The 22327-nt window shown below is 42.2% G+C and overlaps 1 protein-coding gene across 2 annotated transcripts in view; it reads right to left on the reverse strand.

Moving 5' to 3' along the window:
* Positions 1–4121: 4121 nt before the first annotated feature.
* The window catches only part of TBC1D9 (TBC1 domain family member 9), an 88616-nt gene continuing 70410 nt past the window's right edge, over positions 4122–22327 (reverse strand). For both annotated transcript variants that reach the window (XM_067567961.1, XM_067567959.1), the window contains 8 exons: positions 15736–15834; positions 15546–15614; positions 13683–13923; positions 12402–12467; positions 10242–10328; positions 8379–8453; positions 8152–8252; positions 4122–5784 (listed from right to left, as the gene is read on the reverse strand). In XM_067567961.1, coding sequence (XP_067424062.1) covers positions 5059–5784; positions 8152–8252; positions 8379–8453; positions 10242–10328; positions 12402–12467; positions 13683–13923; positions 15546–15614; positions 15736–15834 — 1464 coding nt within the window. In that variant the 3' untranslated portion in view covers positions 4122–5058. The remainder of the gene's footprint in view (positions 5785–8151; positions 8253–8378; positions 8454–10241; positions 10329–12401; positions 12468–13682; positions 13924–15545; positions 15615–15735; positions 15835–22327) is intronic.

Genomic DNA, 22327 nt, shown 5'->3' on the forward strand with positions numbered 1-22327 from the left:
TCTCTCCTTCCCTGCTAAGTAGAGGACCTAACTTTCTGTAATCTCTCTCTTGTTCCAAATGTTTTAAAGAACCTCTTCTTATTGCCTTTTATGTCCATTGTGAGATGTAACTCATTTTGTGGCTTAACCTTTCTGATTCTGACCCTACATGCTTGTATTATTCTTTTGCACTCCTCCTCAGTAGTCATGCCCTAGTTCCACTTTTCAAAGGATTTCTTTTTGATTTTCAGGTCATTAAAGAGCTCCTGAGGGAGCCATATTGACCTCTTACTATTCTCCCTATCTTTCTTTCACACTGGGATAGTTGTTAGGTGTGCCTTTAATATTGTCTCGACAAACTGTCAGCTCTTCTGAACTCCTTCCCTCTCCCCCCCCCCCCCCGCCCACCCCCCGGATTTGCTTCCCATGGGACCTTACCTACCACTTCTCTGAATTTGTTAGTCTACTTTTTGAAATCCATTGTGCTTCTGCTGCTCTCACTCCTTCCTTTCTTTAAAATAATGAAATAATCATTTCATGATCACTTTAACCCAAACTGCCTTCTAAGTTCTACATTCTTCCATCCTGGTCAAAAGCAAATTCATTATGGCTGTCCCCATTGTTATTTCCTCCATTTTCTGTATCAAAAAATTGTCCCCAATACCATCCAAGAACTTATTGGAAGTTGTGTGTTTTAGTGTATTACTTTTCCAACAGACAGCTGGGTAGTTAAAGTGCCTCATTTCTACCAGATCTTCTGCGTTGTATATTTCTGTTACTTATTTTAGAAATGCTTCATCCACCTACTCTTCCGGAGTTGGTGATTTATAATAGATCCTTACTATGTCATTACCCCCAGTTCTCTTTGCTGAGATTTTCAACTGGTCTGCCACCTACCTCCTTTGAACCATAGAAAAAGCGTATATATCTTGATGTGCATTTCCTTCCTTTTTATATTGCCTGTCCTGAACAAAGTATTCCCCTTCTCACCAATGTTGCAGTCGTGAGATTTATCCCAAGTCTCTGTGATGCTAATTAAGTCATAATTTACTTTACTAATGTACTAATACTTTCAGTTCTTCCTGAACTGCATTGCTCTTGTGTATAAACATCCAAGATATTGAGCAGAGTCCACCATTTATTTCCTTCTTGTTGCTATGACACTATTGTAATTGTTTATAGTACCACTCTCCCTACTCCCCTCCCAAACCAGCAACATTGAGCCTTCTGTAAGCTTGCCTTTTTTGTTTGTTTTAGGCTTACCTGAGAGCTTTTGTCACCAGCTCCCTTTGAACTGGTTGTCAGCTAGCATTCTCCATCCCAGATGCATCCTGTCAATGAAGTCCTTGCACTTCCAGATGCTATACAAATGAACCACCGCTGCCTACAGCTGTCTTACCAGCTTACTGAGGGACTTCAACAGAAACCTCTCACACTAGGTGATTTCCTAGGGAGGCAGACCCATTCTGTGCCCACTTCTCCCCAAACTCATTGCCTTTTTCCCCTAAAGTGATTACATCTACTCATGCCACTTTCTGAAGCTATTTTTCATCCCCTTAGTATTCCTCCAGCATCTGTCGTCTTAGGTGTTGCCCATCCACTCTCTATGGAATGAGTTGGGTCTCCCTTATATAAACCTCAGATTTCTCTCACTTCCAGCAGTCTCTGGGAGGAGTGGTTGATTGGAGTCACCTGCTTCTTCTTATGCCAGCTACCAATTGCCAGTCACCCTCTCTAACTCACTCTGTGCCCAGTTACACCAGGAACAAAGGCCCCCCCTCCCCAAACAAAAATAAACACAAGATTTCCCTTTTTAGGGAAAAACAGCTCTTTACACAGGAGAAGCCTTTTCCCTCTCACTGCACACAACTTGCTTCTCCTCCCTCCTCTCTCACACTGGAAGAGGTTTTTAAAGGTCACAGTGTGCCCTTAATTAGACTCACGTGTCCATAATTAACCTGAGGTAACCTCTGCCAGGAAAAAGGACTTTAACCATTCTAAGACTGACACCCCAGCCTCCAACCACCTTTCCAGACCATGAGCCACCAGGGATATCAGCTGGTGACTGCTTCAGGGAGCTGTGAGCATGGGCATGTGGCTTGACAGTTCACACCTCACCCTGATACCTTTCCCTTCTGCAGCATTAGGGAGACCCTGGCGCACATTTACCTTGAGTGCGCCGGGCTGCAGTCCCTTCTGGCTCCTCCAGAACCTCTTGCTGAGGTTCTGGCTGCACTTTTCCTTACACCTGTTCCTTTATGCACACCCCCTCTGTGGCCCCACAACATCGCAAGACCTCCTCGTCAACCTCAACCTAGTGCTGGCCAAGGTGGTCATCTATAACACAAGGGTGAGGCGGTTGGCTGAGGGGGTGCTCTGCAACTGTGGGGCCTATTTCCATTCCTCTATCCATTCCTGCATCCAGGCAGAGCTCCTCTGCGCAGCGTTTGCTGGACCCCTAGACACCTTCAGGGAGCACTTCTGGGGTTCTCTGCTCAGTATCCTCTTCCAGTTCCCTTTGTTTGACCCTTTGACTCCCACACCCATTCCTGTTTTTTCATTAGTTGTGCCCTGCAATTAGTTGAGTCCCAGGCCTATTGACTCCTCCCTGTAGGCTGAAGGAGGGGCCTTTAGCAGTGGGCAGGTGTGTGCCTGCCCACCTCCCAGAACCCACCCTTTCCAGACCACGGTCCACCAGGGATATCAGCTGGCGGCTCCTTCATAGAGCCATGAGCCTGAGCATGTACCTGGTGTGGTTCACCCTCATCCTGAAGCCTGTCCCTTTTGCATCATGAGGGAGACCCTGGCGCACATTACCTTGAGTGTGCCAGGCTACAGCCCGTTCCGGCTCCTTCAGAACCTCTTGCTGAGGTTCTGGTTGCACTTCTCCCCACAACTTCTTATCTATGCACACCCTATCCATGGTCCCACAAAGTCACGGGACCTCCTTGTCAACGTCCTCCTTGTAGGGAGAAGATGTTGACTGAGGAGTTGCTCTGCGACCATGGGTCCTCCATTACTCCATCCAGTTACGTATCCGGGAAGAGTTCCTCTGGGCTGTGTCCGCTGACATCCTGGCTACTTTTGAGGTGCAGTGGGTGTTGTCCAGGGTTCTCTGCTCGATTTCCCCTTCAGGTTCTCTCAGTTTATAACTTTGACTTTCATGGCTATGCCTCTTTTTTCATTTGTTGTCCCCTCTAATCAATTGAGTCCTGGGCTCTGTAGCTCCTCCCCTTAGGCTGGAGGAGAGGCTTTTAGCCAGCCACATCCCAGAACCCAAATAGTATCACCTTTCCAGAACTGTCAGGACTGCCTAGGTCACAATACATTAATGTCCATTTCACAAAGAATATCCCTACATGCTCTGCTGTCACCATTATGACGTTGCAGGCTGGCACCTCATCTTAACTGTACCCTTTTAAAAAAATCTTCATTTTTGTAATTTAAATAGAAGAGTGCTTATCAACTTGTGCCTAAGAAACATATGGCCAAAAAAATCACATCTGTACAATCAATCAGGTTTTTAAAAAAAGCCACAATTCTAGCTTTTTAAATTTAAAGACAACAGGGAAAAAAAGTTTAATGAAATTCTGTGATGTGAGAAACTTATGCTGAATGATTGTTGCAGCTGAGTATATTCCTCAGTTACAAACACACATTGAATAAAATGAAGTAATGAAACAATTGACAAACGTGTTCTGAAATCACTAGTTGGAGAGTAAGTCATTTGCTTCACAGATTTTCCACTGTACAGTTTTGTAATAAAATATACAGTCACCTAATTTTCCACCTAGCATGGGTTTAATAGTTAAAAAAATCAATTCTGTGCTGAGTGTATTTTATTTGTTCACATTTATCCTATCTGTGGTTAAAAACCACATCTGACAGTTTTAAAATGATTCTTTTAAAACAAAAGAATTAAACAGCAGCTTTGCGTAAAAAAATATGGAACAGTTACATGGACATAATGTACAGTAGTATAAAAGAAACCCAACAGTTTTCTGGTGAAAATATTTTGAAGATCGCAAATAAAATTTAGGCATGTAGGAATGATCCTGAACTAAACAACTATGAATTAGAAAACATCTAACAAAATAAAAAGAAATCTTGAATATTTGTATAAAAGAAACAAGGATTCAAAGTGCAGGTGCTCCAGCTTTCATTTTAACATATTCAATAAATTGATACAGGATAATATTCATATTATATAAAGTGACTGTTCTCAGCAAGACTTGAAAACATTCAGTTACATTATCTTGCAGATTTTTTTCAGTTTACATTATTTCTACTTTTCAGTGTTGTAAATGAAGGCATATGTAATACAGGTTTTTCATTTCTTACACTACTGAGGATATATTATTAGATTGGTGGTAAAGGTTAGTTTTGAGAGCTGAATTGTATAGCTAGGCTGTAGATTCAGCTATAGAAGTACTTTTATATTTAATGTTTAAAAACATCTTTTCCATTTTAAAAAGGAACGCTACCAATCTATTGGAGCCAGTGGTCTATAACTTCCTTAAGCAAAGAAAGGCAGGTCCCAGGAAATATCCTTGGAGGATGTCTTCTCTATATTTAAAAACACAATATTATCAAAGCATTAATTAAAACCATTAGCTTCTTAAAAGAAAGAGACATCCCCAAGGATGTGGCATTGCACTTACTTTTCTTTCAGGTCCTACACAGATTGAGTGTTCGCTTTTAAATTTTAGAGATCTCCCATTGCTTGTAAAGTATCAGGCCTTTTTGATAGGTCTGTTTTAAAAATGTACACAAATATCTGTTATTCTATTCAGAGTTACAAACTGAGAACTAATCTTTACCATTTTTACACTGACAGCAAGGTTAATAATACATATATTTCACTGACAACTGTATTTTTCTGTATTTTGAATAAAATGTGCATTCTTGTAACATTTCCCACAAAAAGTGATTACTATTCAGGGGAATTATGTCTGCACCCCAACATTTTCACTTTAGTGAAAACTACCATGTTTTAAAATACCAGGACCTGTGTCAGGTACTAATAAATATGTAATAAAAAAAAGACAAAATAAAAGATCCCCCCCACATTTGCCCCTTTCATCCCGACATAGCAGAGATCTCATAGTCACTTGTGGAAGTTATTGGCTTGCCCATCATCCTTATGTTCTTTGCATTAGTAATCCTAGCCATCATGGACACAGGCTTGTCAAAGTACCTCACCAACGCTGGTTCAGTCAAGAGAGAGGCTAAAAATTGCTCAAATGTGATGGCCCAATCTCTGTCAATGCTAGTGCTTCTAGGCAGAGAAGTGTTGTGGCTGCTTCGCACCAAAACCGTATCTTCACCTATGTCTTCACAGTGGAGCTTTTCCTCCTCATGTGAGCTTGCACTCAGTACTGAATAGGAGGACATGGAGCTGTCATCTTTAGTATCATCATCAGAAATAAGCATGGAAGAACAAGCTCCATTGTCTCTGGGAGAAGAGTCTTCAAGCTTAATGTCTTCCATCTGTGCACCCAACACATTGTCAGTGCAAACTGTCTCCTCATCATTAGCAATGAGGCTGGCTTGAAAAGATTCACGCTGGTCAAGATCATACTGCTGGCTCCCCTTCTTCTGAAGCAACATACTCTGGATAGCTTTGCTGCAGTTATTACCTCTACTGTCTGTATCTTTTGTGGGCTGAACAGCGAAGAGTTTACCAACCTCCCCAATCTCCAAAAGCAAACTCGTCACAGCAGCAGTAGCATGGTATAGATCTTGTTCATTGGGATCTTCACTGAACATGTTATACATTGTCTTGCACAGTTCAATAAATTGCCCCTAAGTAGAGGGGAAAAAACAATTATTTTAATTACAGGAATGGCAGCAAATATAGCCTTTGAGATTTGGGTATAAATCAATTTAAAGACATTTATTTGTGTGTGACACAGGGCATCTAGTAGTTCATATGATGAAGTAAAAGTTACAAGCAGTCTAGATATTTCAGATATTTTCTAGTATTCAAGAAAATTATGTATTTCTCAAAAGATATTTCCATCAAATTGCTGGATTGAATATCCATCTCCCAAGCTAGTACGATTTCTCCCCCTGCCCTTAGCCTCAGGAGGCAGTGGAATTAGAATTTGCTGAAGTGCTAAGCCAGTTTTGATAGCAGTAGCCTCTTCTGAAGATGCAGAGAGTATTTTATTCATTTTAATTTATTCAGGTAGTTTACTTTAATATCTAGTTCACTGAAAGTTCAGAAACTGATTTTGAGTTGAAAAAGGAAAGCCTGTTTTCCCTTTACCAATCTATGAATAAAAACAAGGTGAGAGGATGAGATTTACTCGTTCTAAAAATCTTAAAAGGTCATGGTGACCAGAAACTTCAGTTCAGTCACTAACTACAGATAATATTTTTTTCCCATTAATTAAATAAAATTATCTTAAATATAGTGGATACATAAGGATGAAAAAGTAAGTTTATCAAAACATGTTTTGCATTGAAAACTAACTGGTTTATTAAACACATTTTAAAATCCTATGTTAGGGCATTTTTAATTCAATTTCAATTTCCATCAAAATGCAGCTAATGAGTTAAATATTAACCATCTAGTAAATAAGAAAAGCATCATTCACCCATTTTCTAACATTAAAAAAAAGTAAAATTTAAGATTCTGAATGAAATGTGCATTAAGCCATATAAATGCTTAAATAATTGTGTATAGATACAGTGTATTCTCCCTGGTAAGCAAAAGGAAGCACCAAATTTAGTGTAAAGGCCATATTTAATTGTAAATCAACATATTGTAATGGTTACCAACCAATGAGAATAATCTTTTCTTTAGGAAAACAACTAAAAAAGTACAATGATTTAAATTAATGATTAAATTGCTGGTTTAGATCATGATTTAAATTGGTGATTTTAATCACTCTGATTTGTGATTTAAATCAATCTTTCCTGTTGACTGAAAATGGTAATCCAGTTAAATAGTAGAGTTTCAGTTTTCAAAACCAAGTAATGAGACATGGAGATAAGAAATATATTGCGTAAGATAGTCTGAAGAGGGAATAACTAGAAGTAATGGGATGAAAAGAAGTGTTTAGGTTATACGAGTGGGAGCATGCTTCCCACTGTGGGTAGACAGATGTGCTAGCTCTGCTTGAGCTAGTCTGCTAAAAGCTGTAGCGTGGACGTTGCATCATGGGGTGGCTAGGCCTACCTGCCTGAATATATACCCAACGAGTTGGGCAGGCTTGGGCAGCTAGCCTGAGCCACTGCCTTTGCTGCTGTGGCCACACTGCTATTTTTAGCACACTAGCTCAATTAAGAGCTACTGTGTGTCTGTCTATCCGCACTGGGAAGCAAGCTCCCAGATGCAGTGTAGACATACTTTTAGACTGTGGAATCATCTCCCAGTGGAAATGGCAGAAGTCTCATGTCTTTAAAAATATCAAATATGGACTGGCCAAAACACAGGACAATTTACTGTAAGAAATAATCCTTCACTGCCACTAGTGAAAAGAATAGTTACCCCAATAGGGGTATGTCTACACGTAAAACACTACAGTGACACAGATACATTGTTGCAACAGCACATTGTAGCGCTTCAGTGTAAACACTACGGTGATGGAAGAGCTTCTTCCGTTGGCATGGGTAATCCCCCTCTTTCATCGACCTAGTTCTGTCTGCACTGGGGGTTAGATTGCCTTAACTGCACCATTCAGGGTGTGGATGTTTCATACACCTGAGCGAGACAGATAAGCCAACTTAATTTTCTAATGTAGAGGCCACAGTCTTTACCACCTCTAACTTCTGTGGGTCTAAGGAATAAGATAGTCAAACAGTTCTTCCTCTCATAAGAATTTGTCAGTAGAACACAGAGGCTCATTATTTTTTAATTTCTGGGGCTGGCACTCTACTCTCAAAGCATCTTTTTAAAAAAAAAATCCACAGACATACATGAGTTATATCATACCATTTATTAACTCCCAACTGAAGCTTGGATGCCCTGATACTGAATATCATCAACCTGCTCCACCCATTCCTCTTCCAAAATAGCCATTCTAACTTTGCAATACTTTTAAATCAAGTTGTCATATGAATCTGCAGTTTGAATACTAACATTTGTTCAATCTACTATACATTTAATTTGGCATGTAACAAAACTTCCAGTGTTTATGAAAAATAACTATCAACAGAATTTACCTGGTTCAGTTTGGGTAAATCCTTTGCATTTTTTGCTTTAGATTTATTCTCTTGGCTCCACATTCTCAGGTAGTTTCGATTCTCTTGTGAGTTCTTCTTACCTAATGTCAGTGAATTGGCCAGAAAAAGAGGAAGAGAAATCCCATCAGAAGGTCCTGCATTAGTATTTTTCTGTTTTCAAAGGATGACCTCTTTCAAGCAGTAAAATATACAGAGAAAGTATGTACCTTTGTCTGGTTTCAGGCTTACTGTAACAAACCCATCATATGCCCCTTGTTTGTTCCTGCTGTCAAGGCCAACAACTATTGGAAGTATTTAAAAAACAAGAGATTTATTGTAGTTTCAGATATGCATGTTTACTGTACTCATGTTTACAATGCAAAACAAAATAGAATAAGCAAAGGTTAATATTATGAAAGGACACAGTCAAGAATGTTAGGACTAAACTATGACCAATTTTTTGCTTATCTGCTTACAACTTCCATGTAATTAATAAAATAAAGACATGTACAAGGGCCATCTTTTTGTACAATTCAATGGCCAGGGCCATGACTGAAGCTTCTACCAAAAAATATCACCATCACCACCTGTTTACAGTGATGAAATCCATATAATAACTTGAATTATTAAAGTACATCTAAATCGCTTCACCTACACTCTGTCCACTAAGCCATCTCCCAGGAGACCACTTCTAACATTCCAATCAATCATCATCTATAGTTTCAAACAAACCTTCAGAAAAAAATTTTTCTCCAAAATTAGAGGCTCAACATGCACAAGGGGCAATATTCAATCCTGAAACAGTGACATGTGCATCTTCCAATATTTCCAGGCCCTTCAAGATTGGAAACAGGAGCTTTAAGCCACTGGAAAAGAGAAATTCCTAGCTTCGTAATGGGGGACACAGCAAACTTCAGATTTCAGAAGTTGTAGTATTATAACGTATTAGAAATATATTTTAAGTAGATCGTAGAGGTTTCTTATTATAGAATCTCTCTTCAGCCAAGCCCTGTACAGGGATACACGTGATATTTCATAGATTCAAAGATTCCAAGGCCAACAGGCACCATTGTGATCACCTAATCTGACCTTCTGTGTAACACAGTCCATAGACCTTCTCCAAAATAATTCCTAGAGCATATCTTTAGAAAAACATCCAATCTTGATTTAAAAGTGGTCAGTGATGGAGAATCCATCACAACCCTTGGTGAATATTCCAGTTACTCTCATTAATAAATAATTATGCCTTATTTCCAGTCTGAATTTGTCTAACTTCAACTTCCAGCCATTTCATAAAATGGTTTATAAGCAAAAGGATCTAAAACCTAATGGTAACAAAGGATGACTTTTTAAAAGTTCTCAGCACTGGCCTAAGTTTTCTCCTATTGACTTCAATGCAACACCCACTCAAGCATCTAAAGACCCACTAAAACACTGCAAAATTGCTTATCTGTAAAATATGTGATGTACGCTGATTAAAGAAAGCATGCAGTGTTATGAAGATGTTGGAGACCCTGATTTCTGTTCCAGCCTCAGCCGCTCTCGAGCAATTACATGGGGGTGCTGGAGTCATTGCAACCAAATAAATGAGATCTGCAGGCTGGCAGTGAGACCTCTCTGCAACACATAGGGGGTGCACAGGAACTATGATCATATTTAATCCCAGTCAGCCCTTGTGAAGCCCATAGCCAGATACAGCCCCTCATTCTCTCAGGGTACTTTCCACATACATCATCAACTGTTTTGCCACTTTTGTCAATTTTTACTAACACATTTAAACAAGATATTGCTCCCTTTATAGCCCAACATATTCATTTTGATCCTTCACAAAGTCATACATGCTGAACTTCTGATATATCACCAACTACACTGATGGCATTACCTCAAGAGTAATTCTTCATTACAGCATCAAAGGAAGGCCTTATTGAAAACACAGACATATACATTTCTTTTCACATAAGATATTTGATTTCTTTATTTTAATCCAATGAGAAAGTAGCCTTTTAAGAGTAAGGTTATTAGTGTTAAATATTTAGTGTCTTGAACATTGAAAAGACAAGACAATGCTCTTGCAGAGAAAAGTCACCTACCATGCGCATACTCTGGTGTGATGTCTTCAAAAAAGTACTGAGTTGCTTCAAAAGCAGAATCTGGCTCTTCTTGCTCAGGGGATGGATCTGAGTGATGAAGGAAAAATTACTGCAATGTTTAGTTAGAAAAACAAAGCAGATTTGTGTCAATGTAGAGTTTCACATTTTAGAAGCATGGTACCAGATAACGAGGACATTCACACTTAGATAGGATAATTTTAAAAAAAACAAACAACTCATATAAATCCTCACGTTTCTGAGAGGGAGGAGGGAACCACTATCTGATGTGGTTAGGAAGAAGCTACTCCTGTGGGCAGATTACTTCATAACTGTCCACTAAATGGATTTCTTGCACCTATCTCTGAAGATTCTGGTACTGGCCACTGACCGGGAGAGACACGTACTACATGCATCACTAGCCTGAGTTGCTAGGACATTTCCGACCTCAAAGCCAAAGCATGGATCCTCTATGCAAAGCACAAATAAATGGGTCTTACACAGGAGATCCCTGTGGGCTTTGGGGATGGAATTATCCTCATATCTTCCCTATGGTGCAGAGCAGCTTCTCTGAGCGCATACTTCAGCCCATGAGTGGTCGGAGTGGTTGCTGTAGCTCCTTGCTCCCTGTGAGAGGGATTTGGCCCATTGATCCAGAGTTCTGGATCTTTGTCCCTCCTTCCTGCACTACATTGCTGTCATGAGAGAGCCATTGCAAAGCTCTGCTCTATGGATCACAATGGTACGGATTCCTTGCACCCAACCTCCCCTCACTCATCACTGTAGAGTGGAACTGTGGCAGTTCTGTAGTGTTTCAGGGATTCCAAATTTTGTCCTAATAAGTTCTTCCTGGGAGAAAAACTGAATGCTCTCCTCATTAGTAAAGAGGCACCAACTATCCTAACTTGTGTTGTGCATCTGAAACTATTTCTGCATCAAAGTTCTGGCTTATACACATGTGTAACTGAGCTTCTCAACCCTACAGCAGCTGGGAGATGGGCTAGGTACCTTTCTGAGGGATAAGACACCTAACAGTTCATCACTTTGGTGGAGGATAGACCCCTCTTCAGTGGATACATGTTATTGGCATTGAGCCAACATGCCTGGCCTTAGTTTGGGCCTGGTGTGTATTGGGAAATGAGAGGTGATATGTAAGTTTGACTCTCCTAAACACAAACTCTTTTAGACTTACTCACGCTACTGATGCATGAAGGATTCTAAACCAGTGTAGCTTACAGCCCCAAGAGATGTATCAGTTGGGTATAGTGCTCTATCTCCTTAAAGGCCTTACTTCTCCTCTCACCCTTTTTGACTAGGAAGCAGATGTTTATTTAGACTTTCCTGTATTCTCTCAGAGCCTTACTTGGCCTTCCATCCCTAACCTTTTACTACTCTATTCTGTACACCTGTGTGAGTTCTAAGCAGAAAGTTTATTTCTTGCTTGCTGGAAACAAAGTAGAGCCTCTATAGCCTATCACAGACTGGAAGAGCAAACCAAGTGCTCTTATTTTTGTATCTTCCAGGACTTCCAGCCCTGTGGTAGTTTTATTTGATCTGTAAGTCAATACAATTGTGTCCTAAATAATTTGAGAAATAGTGAGTGTCTTCATTCAAGCTTGCCTCAGCAGCACTACCTATTACAGATGAGGGTCTCCTTACGTATCTTCCAGAACTCAGGCATCTTTAGCAAGGTACTTAATCATGTGCACAACTTTAACCACATGCATGCAGTGGGAGAACTCATATGCTTAAACTTATGCACAAGCTTAGGTACCTCGCTGACCTGGGGCTCAGACAGTACTAGTTTCTTTGTTGTGATACCCAAAGTGGTTGGCGGGATTACACTATCCAATTTGGATGGGCACAACGGAAGCCACTAACACCCAGGAAAACAAGCAAATGCCTATAAAATGGCCCATTTATGATATGCAGAGCAGATGACTGTGAAACGTGCTTGAAGATTCCCAGGACTCATGGTAATGTGAAGATAGAAGCTCTTCTGTTTTACTGCTGCATGTATTTAGTATCTAAATGAAATTTACTCTAATTTTTTTAGCTGGGAAACTAGAGGTTTTTTTAATTGGGAAAATAGCAGTTAAGTAACTATATTCCAGTTTTCTGTTTTGACTGAGAAATCAACTATTTTAAATGTCTTTTACTCACCTGGCAAAACATGCATTTTATAGAGCAGCTTCAGTTTTTCTGTAAGATCTCCATGACATGCTGCACCTAAACAATATCCCATTGAACATATTAGCAACTTCCATCAGAAGAGTTCTTAGACCTTTACAAACATTTATGAATTAATCCTCAACTATCCTGTGAAGTAGGAAAGTATCCCCATTTTACATTGGAAAACTGACACAGAGAAGTTAAGTGACTTGCTTAAGATCACACCGTAAATCCAGTCTGTGGTAGAACTAGGAATAGAACAGAGACCACCTGACTCTCAGTCCTGTGCTTTAAACACTAACTCATGCTTCTTTACTAGAAAAGTGTTTACATTTGCAGCTCTCAAAAACAGTCACTCAACATCACATTACTATGGTCCTACGATTTTCTGTTTAAGAAGAGCTTTTTTGTGTGAGTCCCAACTGCACAAACTGTGGATCAAATAAGGGCATCATATGACTTAGATCAATTAGATGTTTGCTAGAAAAGACCCAGGAAAATGAGATCATAATGAGAGATTAATCCAGGGATAAACTATTCTCTGCTTTTATGTTAACTTTAACCTAAATGTTATTTGGCTTGTGGAAAAATGAGTGACATGAAAGTCAAGTACTCTACAGCAGCTCCCTGAATGTTTGAATTATTTTATTATAACAACGTTTAGATATTCTATAATTATGTATCTTTAGAAAATTAGATCATTTATGTTAGGTGGAGATTTATTTTACATTACAGCTGACTATGAGAAAACCTAATGCCATTAAGAAAATTTCCAGAGGGGTAGCCGTGTTAGTCTGTATACAGCTAAAACAACAAGAATCCTGTAGCACCTTAAAGACTAACAAATTTCTGCAGGCATAAGCTTTCGTGGACTGCAATCCATTTAACAGCCCACGAAAACTTATGCCCACAGAAATTTGTTAGTCTTTAAGGTGCTACAGGATTCTTGTTGTTAATGCCATTAAGAAGAATTAAACAGCAAATATTTCTTTGCAAATATCAGTAAGTGATATCTACTGGAAGCATAAAACAAAAATACAGAAAGATATTAGGTCAGAATATCAAGCCAGGCTTAATATTTTCCTTGTTATAATTAGGATAACATTAATGTTTGTAACAATCTAAATTCCAGCTGTTTATGTGAAACTAGCACCAGTCAAACCAGACATTTCGCAGTCAAATAACATCAGTGTTTCTGGCAGACTGGGTCACCCTAAGGAATGGACTGTTTTGCTCAGGTTAATTTATGACTATTCTATAAATTCTCCTTACTTAGCCCAGAGACAAATTCACGGAAGTTGATTAGAGAATCTCCATTTTCATCCAGCAGTCGGAATAAGCGTGCAGCTAACACATCTGAATGAGTCCCACATGCCCAAGGAAAGAGGAGAGCAAACATCCCCTTGAATTGCTCAAAATCAATACGGTACTGTTCCAGATAAGGCAGGCTGGGGTCATGACGGTCAAAAGCATTGCTGTTCCCTCCCCAGTAGCAGCTAGTCAGATGTTCCGCCTGAACAGAAGGCAAATGCTGTAAGATTACCATCGTTTCTGTAAACAGCTCAACAATATCAATAACACTAAAAATAAATTCATTTAAAACAATAGCAACATTTGAATTTAGCAGTTTAATTTCTGACTAGCACAGATATTATTTCTTCTTCTTTTTTTTTTTTTAAAAGGACTTCCTCTTATACAGCGCAGTGTCAAATTCCTTTATGAAGCAGAAAAAATTCAGCTCTGCTCCCCAGAAAAACATAGCAGTAAGATTTTTTTTGGTCAAAGAAACAAGCAGATGTGACTTAAATACATATGCAGATATGATATGCTTGATCTTGTCTTTTCACCGCTAAGAATTGTTTCAAGTTAGGAAAGTGGCTGATTACAAGATACTTGTCAAAACAGAATTTTGCAGTCTTTAGGTTAAACATTTCCTTGGCATTTGCAGAAATACCTGCTTTGTCTTAGCATGTGATCTTGCTCCCATTGAAGTCAATAAGGGCTTTGGAATGAATTTCATGAAGGGCTGAAGTAGGGAAATAAGCCCTGATCCTGCAGTGTGACCCAGTAAACTGGACCCCTTCACTCTGTCCGAGTCTCATCAGTTTCACAGTACTGAGTATACTTGGGTGCAGGGATACAGTCTAGAGAATCACATTGCAGGACTGGGATTCTAGTAAATATGGAGACTAGTTACAGGAGATTCATAGGAAAAAGAGAAAATAGAGTCTCTTTACCAGAATATTTGAGAAACTCAATCCTGACCAATCAAGAGAAGACAACCTACTATCTGTCAGTCACTCAGGGACTGAGCAAAGGTAAGGCATTTTAACGGTTTTAAACACAGAGGATAATTAACCGTTGACACAACATACCTAGCGCTATGGTGGATTCCCCATCACTTGAAGTCTGTAGATCAAGATGGAATGTCTTTCTAAAGGATATATTATAGCTCAACCAGACTTTATGGACTTAACGCAGGAATTACTGGGTGAAATTTTATGGCCTGTGTTATGCAGAAGGTCAGATTAGATGATCATAATGGTCCCTTCTGGCTTTGAAAGCTATGACTCTGTTCTTACTCCTCCCCCTCTTTTACTTACTATTAGAACACTTTAATTCAAGAGAGCCTTGAACAGCAAGTTAATCTACAGAAGATTCACTATAAATTAAAGGAATGAATTGTAGCAGGTAGCAACTACCATGTGATGTAAAGTTACAGGCTGTCCAAAATTTAGTAGAAAGAAGATATTTTGGGGCCAGATTTTCAGAACTATGCCCACAAATCAGGTTGACAAAAAAGTTTTTGGAGACTGGCTGAAACTGTGGCCTTGGGTGACTAACTTTTCCTTACTTTTCTACTAACTAATGTCCACAGGATACTAAATTTTTCTAATCAAAGTAGTTAGCAAAGAAATTATTTCTTTAGTTTTTAAAAAATGGCTCTTTTGTATTTTCAATTATATTTTAGGCCACGTTCATTTAGTTGCAAATTCCAGTGTGTGTCAGGGCACAGGACAACACTGAATAATTCACAAATTTAGATCAATTAATTAGCAGACAGCAGTTCTCGTATCAAATGTAAATGTTTATTTTTCATGTATTCATACGATCTTATCGTCACTTCAGCTTTACCTTGAAAAGAGCGTAGAGTTCCTCCAGTTCATCAATAGTAAAAGAAGTCTCAGTCACAATGGTTCGCACCTTGGAAATGTAATATTAACAATTAAAAGCTTCCTATGTGTGTGTGTCATTTGAAAGATATTTTTATTTCAGAAATTAATTGACCTTAATCTTAGCAAAGAATGTTTATCCAAGGACCTACCACATTGCGCTTAGTGGTGTCTTCAAGGGTCTGGATCACCTTCAGTCTTTGTTTAAATCTCATCTGTTCAATCAAATCTGCTCGTATAGTTCCAAATTTCTAAAGAGGAGGATGACAAAATGGATCCTTTCAATTGTGCATTAGTACCTGGAACATGGTTTTCTTTTTATGCATGGAAAATTAAAAAACAAACAACTAATTCTGTAAGTGTTCAGAAATGATGTAAGATGTGGATCTCTGATAAACATTGTGTGACATTAAAGACATTTTTCCAAACACAACTTGCCAACAGCTGAGTTTTCAGGAATTTGTTAGATTTTCTTGTCTTCCACAATTTCATTTCCATTTAACTCCCAAGCATTTCAGAAAAGATATTAACCCATCAGTTAGAAGTTCGCTTAGGAAGAAACATCCCCTATAGGCAGGTTACTCCATAGCTGTTACTACAAGGTTTCTTTCAATTTCCTCTGAAACATCTGTTACTTGCCACTGCTGAAGACAGGATATTGGGCTACATGGATCACTGGGTTGATCCAATATAGCAATTCCTATATTACCAAACAACTGTCTAAATTCAAATATCAGGAATGAAATTCACATTATGGGTAAAAATTTCAAAAGTACCTAAATAACTTAAGAGCTTAAGTGCCATTTCAAAAGTTAATACCTGCCTACTTCTTTTACAGGACTTTTCATCTGAAGAGATCGAAGTACTTTACAAAGGAGGTCAGCTTCATTATATCCCCATTTGACATATGGTGAAACTTGAGCACAAAGATATGAAGTGACTTGCCCAAAGTCACCAGCAGGTTAGTGGCAGAGAAGGGATAGAACCAAGGTATTCTGAATCCTAGTCCAGGGCTCTATCTCTAGACCTAAATTCTTTCCTCAATGCACTCAACTTCCAAAGAACATCAATACACTACACCTGCATGTCAAGTAAAAGAGAGTGAGAGCAAAAATAGAATACTGAGATCAGTACTCACAGTTCAGTGGACCTACAGCACTGGTTTATGCTCTCACATTCATGAACCTCTGTCCCATAGATTTTTTTCTACATACTATCAATAGAGATTTCCCCATCAAGAACATCCTCTGTAATGTGTACTTTGAAGAAACCCAGGGCCAGTTTTTAGCATAAGCAATAAAGCCAGTGCCACATATAAAAGTCATAGAACAGCCATGCAGAATTGAGATCCCTCCTGCTGCCAATGCAACAAATTGTGATGTGCATTCTGGAGTGAGGAAGTGGGGATGTCCACTTAAGTACACCAGGATCTGTCAATACATTTTTAAGGGATCAAATACTGTTAATGCTGTGACATTCCTGTATTGTGTGTAGTCTAAGAATCACTTTAGAAGTAGCAGGACGTTTTCCCTGCTTTATTAATTTTCCAATTAAAATTGGAAACCTTTTGAAAACAGATTGTTAAGGAGCCTGCTTAAATAGCTACAAGTATTTTAATGCAATAGGGCAAGTGAAAGCACAGACCTCTTTTTTTAAAAAATAAAAAAGTTAAGGGTGAAATTTTCAAAAGCACCCAGTGACTTTGGAGCCTATGTCCCATTTTAAAAAATGACTTAAGGCACTTAGGAGCTAAAGTCCCAGTGTAAGTCAATGAGTCCTAAGTCACTTCTGAAAACAGGACTTCAGGCACTTTTGGAAATGCTACCCTCAGCTCTTTAATTGTGCAACAAGTTGTGGGAGTGCGATCACTTCTACAGTAATAGAGAGTAATACCAAACAGGAGAGGTTACTTAATGTAACTAGAGGTTCTTCCAGATGTGTGGTTCCTATTTGGATTCCAGAGGTGAGTGTGCATGCATACCATGCGCCGAAGCCAGAACCTTTCAGTAGTAGTAACATCTGCTAACCCACACGTGCATCATGCATCTTCCCTGTTTCTGAGGCTATAAGAGACCGTGCGGGTTGATGCCACTCCAGTATCCCTCTTACCCGCAAGTAATAGGACCCGCCAGAGATGGGATGGAGAGCGGGTACTGGAATCCAAATAGGGACAATATATCTCAAAGATCCTCTAGTTACAGTAAGTAACCTCCCCTTCTTCTTTGAGTGACGATCCCTATATGTATTCCAGATGTGGGAAAGGGGCGAGTAGTGCTCAGCATCGAGGTGGGTGCATGGACTTCGTGGAGGTACAGTCTGCAGGACAGCTGCATTCACCACCACCGCTGGGGCGATGGCCTAGTGAGTGATAAAGGTGTGGACAGAGGTCCAGATGGCCGCTTTGCAAATGTCTTGCCAAAGAACATCTGCGAGGTAGGCTGACATGGTGAGTGGAATTGGAGCGGGGGGTGAGGGGTGGAAGAGAACGTGAGAAAGAGTGTATGTAGCATCTGCAATGCAGCAGGAGATTCATTTAGAGAGGTGTTGCAAGGAGAGGGCTTAGCTTGGCCTCTGCAGCATTCTGCAATGGCGATGAAGACCCAAGGCGAAGCACGGAAGGTGCGCCCGGCAGATGTCGAGAGAATGTAGCATTTTCACTCTGGGGGAAGAGATCTGAAGGGGGACTGTTTGGTTGAGGTGGAATGAGGAAACCACCCTGCAGAGAAACTTGGGGTGCAGGCAGAGGGAGACCTTGTGTAGATGGTGTAAGGATGTTCAGCCATCATAGCTGCCAGCTCACTAACATGCCTTTCCAAGGTGAAGGCCACGAGGAAGATCACTTTCATGGAGAGGTGGGCGAGAGAGCAGGTTGTGAGGGGTTCAAAGGGTGGTTTAGCAAGGGCAGAGAGGACAATGTTCAGGTCCCAAGAGGGAGTAGGTTTCCGTAATGGCAGAAACGTGTTGAGCAGGCCTTAAAGGAAGTGAGCAGTGGTCAAGTGAGTGAAGACGGAGGAGCCATCCACAGGGGGGAAGGAAGGCACTGAGTGCCACCAGGAGTGGGCGAGGTCCTACATTTTAAACTGAAGAAGGAAGTCCAAGAGGATGGGAATGGAAATGGAGTCCAGAGGGTAACGATGGCGGTGTGCCCAGTTGGTGAAGCGCTTCCATTTTGCCTAATAATAGGCTCTGGTAGATGGCCTCCTGCTGTGCATGGGGATGTCACACACTGGGGTGGAGCATGCTGTCTATAGACGAGCCCCATCCAGACACCAAGTTGTGAGGTGGAGCGGGCCCTGTGCCTGAGTGTTGAGAAAGGTGTATTGAGGGATGAGTGGAGAGATGGAGGAAGTCAGTGAACCAATACTGGCGAGACCAAAACGGGGTGATCAGGATGATTGTCGCTCGATCCCAGAGTTTCTTGTGTAAGACTTGCGGGAGCAGGAGGATGGGCGGAAAGGCATATCACACTTTGGAGGTCCAGGGCAGGAGGAGGTCATTGACCTGCAAGTCCATCCTGAGGACCCCCCTGGAGCAGAAGAGGGAAAGCTTGCAGTTCTCTGAGGTTGCAAAGAGGTCCCAATGTGGAGTGCTTCACCCCCTGTGGGAGGCATCTGCGGTGAGAGTGGTGTGAGGAATAGGAGAGGTAAACAGGATGCTGACCAAAACTTTGGATGGGTCGGCCTGCCACATGAGGGAAGCCAGGACAAGGTGGGGGAGCGGGACCGGTCTGTCCAAGTGGTCTATTTGAGGTCTGTAAATCTACCAGTTGAAGGTAGAGCATCTTGAGGCGGTTGTAGGGTGTTATGGAGGTGCAGGCTGCCATATGACCCAGGAGGGAAAGGCAATTGTGGAGTCGCATGCATGGATTGCTGCATAGTTGCACGATGAGAGAGGTGAGGGTGGCAAAGCGATCCATCGGGAGGAAAGCGCAGCCCGTGATAGAGTCCAGGCACCCTCCAATAAAGGTGATATCTTGTGTGGGGACAAGACTGACTTTTCCTCATTGATACAGCTACCCAGGCTGGCGAGGAGATCACGAAGGGTGCAAATAGTAGAAAGGAGGCAGGTATGTGACGTCACAATGAGGAGCCAATCGTCCACATAGGGAAACATGGAGTGGCCAAGGTGGCATATATGGGCGACGATGACAAAAACCTTCATGACTACGTGGGGAACAGTGGGGAGCAGTGGGGATAGCAAAGGGGTGGACTCAGAACTGATAATGGGAGTGCCCCACTTTTCATATTGAGAGCTGCAAACCAGGAGCCCCAAGTGAGGGAAGGAATGATGAGGGGAAGCATGATCATCCAGAATCAAAACTTGCATATGAACTTGTTGAGCAACTGGAGGTCTAGAATGGGGTGGTGGCCACCTTCCTTCTTGGGAACAAGGAAATAGGGGGAATAGAACCCGCAGTCCTGATAACAGTGAGGAACCTACTCTCTGGCGCCCTTCTGGAGGAGGGCATCTGCTTCCTCTTGTAGGATATCGTGATGGGAGGGATCTCCATGGGCCCCTGGGGTGGACAGGACGGGGGGGGGGGAGGGAGGAGAGGAAGAGACGAAAGGAACTCTATCGAGTACCCATGGTGAATAATGTCCGACACCTAGCAAGTGGTGGTGATCTTGCCCCAAGTATGGGCAAATAGGGTAAGACAGCCCCCGAAGATCACTAGGAACAGCATGGGAGGGGTGGGAAATGGTTCACAGGTCTCAATGAAAGAGTCAAAATGGTTGCCTGGATTAATGTTGCACGAGAATCGAGGGAACAGAAGAGGCAGTGGTGGGGTAACAGGCCTGCTAAGTGTATGGACAGTGGCAAGATGGTGCCTACAGCTGTTGAAAGCAGGGTTGATAGAGACATGGGGGCAGGGATGAAAGGACAACTTCTGCTGCCTGTGGGTCAGGGCCAGAATGTAGACACCAAGCAACCACAGCGTGGTGCAGGAATTCTTGAGAGTGGAGGGATTCGTCTGTCTTATCACTAAAGAATTTCTGATTGTCAAGGTCCTCGAGAGTGGTCTGGACTTTCATAGGAAAACCGGAGAATTAGAGCCAGGAGTCATGGTGGAGTACATGCCAGATGCTAAGTAGTGGGATGCAGTATCGGTGGCATCAACTGCTGCCTAGAGGGTCCCCGTGGTGACCAATGTGTCCTCATCCAGCAATGCCTGGAAATCCTGCTGTTTGCTTGCTGGCAAAAAGGCCTGAAAGTCCGCAAGCTTGGAGTACATGAGGAAATTGTACTTTGCTAAGAGGGCCTGATAGTTGGCAATACAGAGAGGAGCAAACCTTGCAGCCCAAGAGGTCCAACTTCTTCGCTGCCCAGTCCAGGGGAGGAGAGGTGGCCTTCAGGTGTTGCTGCCAAGGGCGTTTGGTCGCCATGTGCACCACAAGTCAGTTGGTGGATGGGTGGGTAAAGAGGAAGTCCGTACCCTGAGATGGGACGAAATACCATCACTCAGGGTGCTTTGAAGTGGGGGCGCAGGAGGCAAGCATGTGCCAGACCAACTGTGCCAGTTGTAGGATGGCCGTGTGGATAGGGAGGGCCTAGGGAGCTGGAGAATGTCCAAAAGTTGGCTTTGCGGGTCCTGGACCTCTTCCAACGTGAGGTCGAGTGCCTCCGCCACGTGCTGAAGCAGGTCATGGTACTGATGATGGCTATTCGGAGGGGAGAGGGAAGGCAGAATCAGTGCCTCATCTGGGGACGATGAGGCTCCGGTGGGAACCAGAGGTGCCGGATGCTCGATGACCTCTTCCTCCGATTCCTTCCTCCTCATACCTGGCGGGGGGCACAGTGCAGACAGGGGACAACCGGTAAGATGGAATTGGTGGTACTCCTCAGGCCTGACCGGGGTCCCATGCAGGCCGGTAGGGCCAAGCTTAGATGTTTACATGCACTGGTGGTCCCTGGGGGTACCGAAACCATGGCTCAGCAGAACAGTCACTTGAGGGCAAATAAGGTGGGCGGTGCCGGGGATCTGGGCTGCAAGAGTGCGCTAGTGAGAAGGAGGATTCCAGTTCAGAAAACCATACCGACTGCAAGGATGGATCCGGTAAAGGTGGAGTCATCGGTGCCATCAGTGCGTGGGTGGAAACAGAGGTTCATCCACTGGAGAGGGGAACAGCGGTGGCTCTGCGGGGTGCAACAGGGAGCTGGTGTATGGGCGCATGAAATTGGCCGTGGACATCAGTGGTTCCAGGTGGCCTGGAGTGCGGGGAGCTCGGTGTGGCAGTCTGGAAAGCCCTGGCAGTGAAGATGGCTGTGGAGTGGGAGTTGGGACAGGAGTTGGTATCCGAGGCTCATGCCGGTACTTCACCTTATGCTCCATCTGGGGCTTCTTGGAAGCCGGAGCAGCCAGAATGGCACGCCACTTCTCACCCAACATGGTTTGGGAAGGCAACTCTGTGCTTGCTTAGGAGCAGTCCCCATCGGGGGACTGTCCTCATACCCATGTCTGTGTTTCTTATGCTCATGGTGGAGTTGTGGTGGTACTGAGGAGTCTGGTGCATGGGAGGGACACACTGGTGGTGAGCACAGAACCAGCACATCCACCAGACCCAGATCCGACTCCGCACATGGTTGCATTACTTCCTCCCTGAGAAACTTGCGGAGGTGAAGTTCTCTGCTCTCCCGAGTCCAAGGTGAGAACGAGTGGCATATGGAACAGTGGGCAATGATATGGGCTTTGCCAAGGCAGTACAGACACCTCTGGTGCTCATTGCTCACGGAGAAGGAGCGCAG

Source organism: Emydura macquarii, unplaced genomic scaffold (genome assembly GCF_026122565.2).
Source record: "Emydura macquarii macquarii isolate MOO-44397 ecotype Brisbane River unplaced genomic scaffold, CSIRO-AGI_Emac_v2 contig_2834, whole genome shotgun sequence".
NCBI lineage: Eukaryota > Metazoa > Chordata > Testudines > Chelidae > Emydura > Emydura macquarii.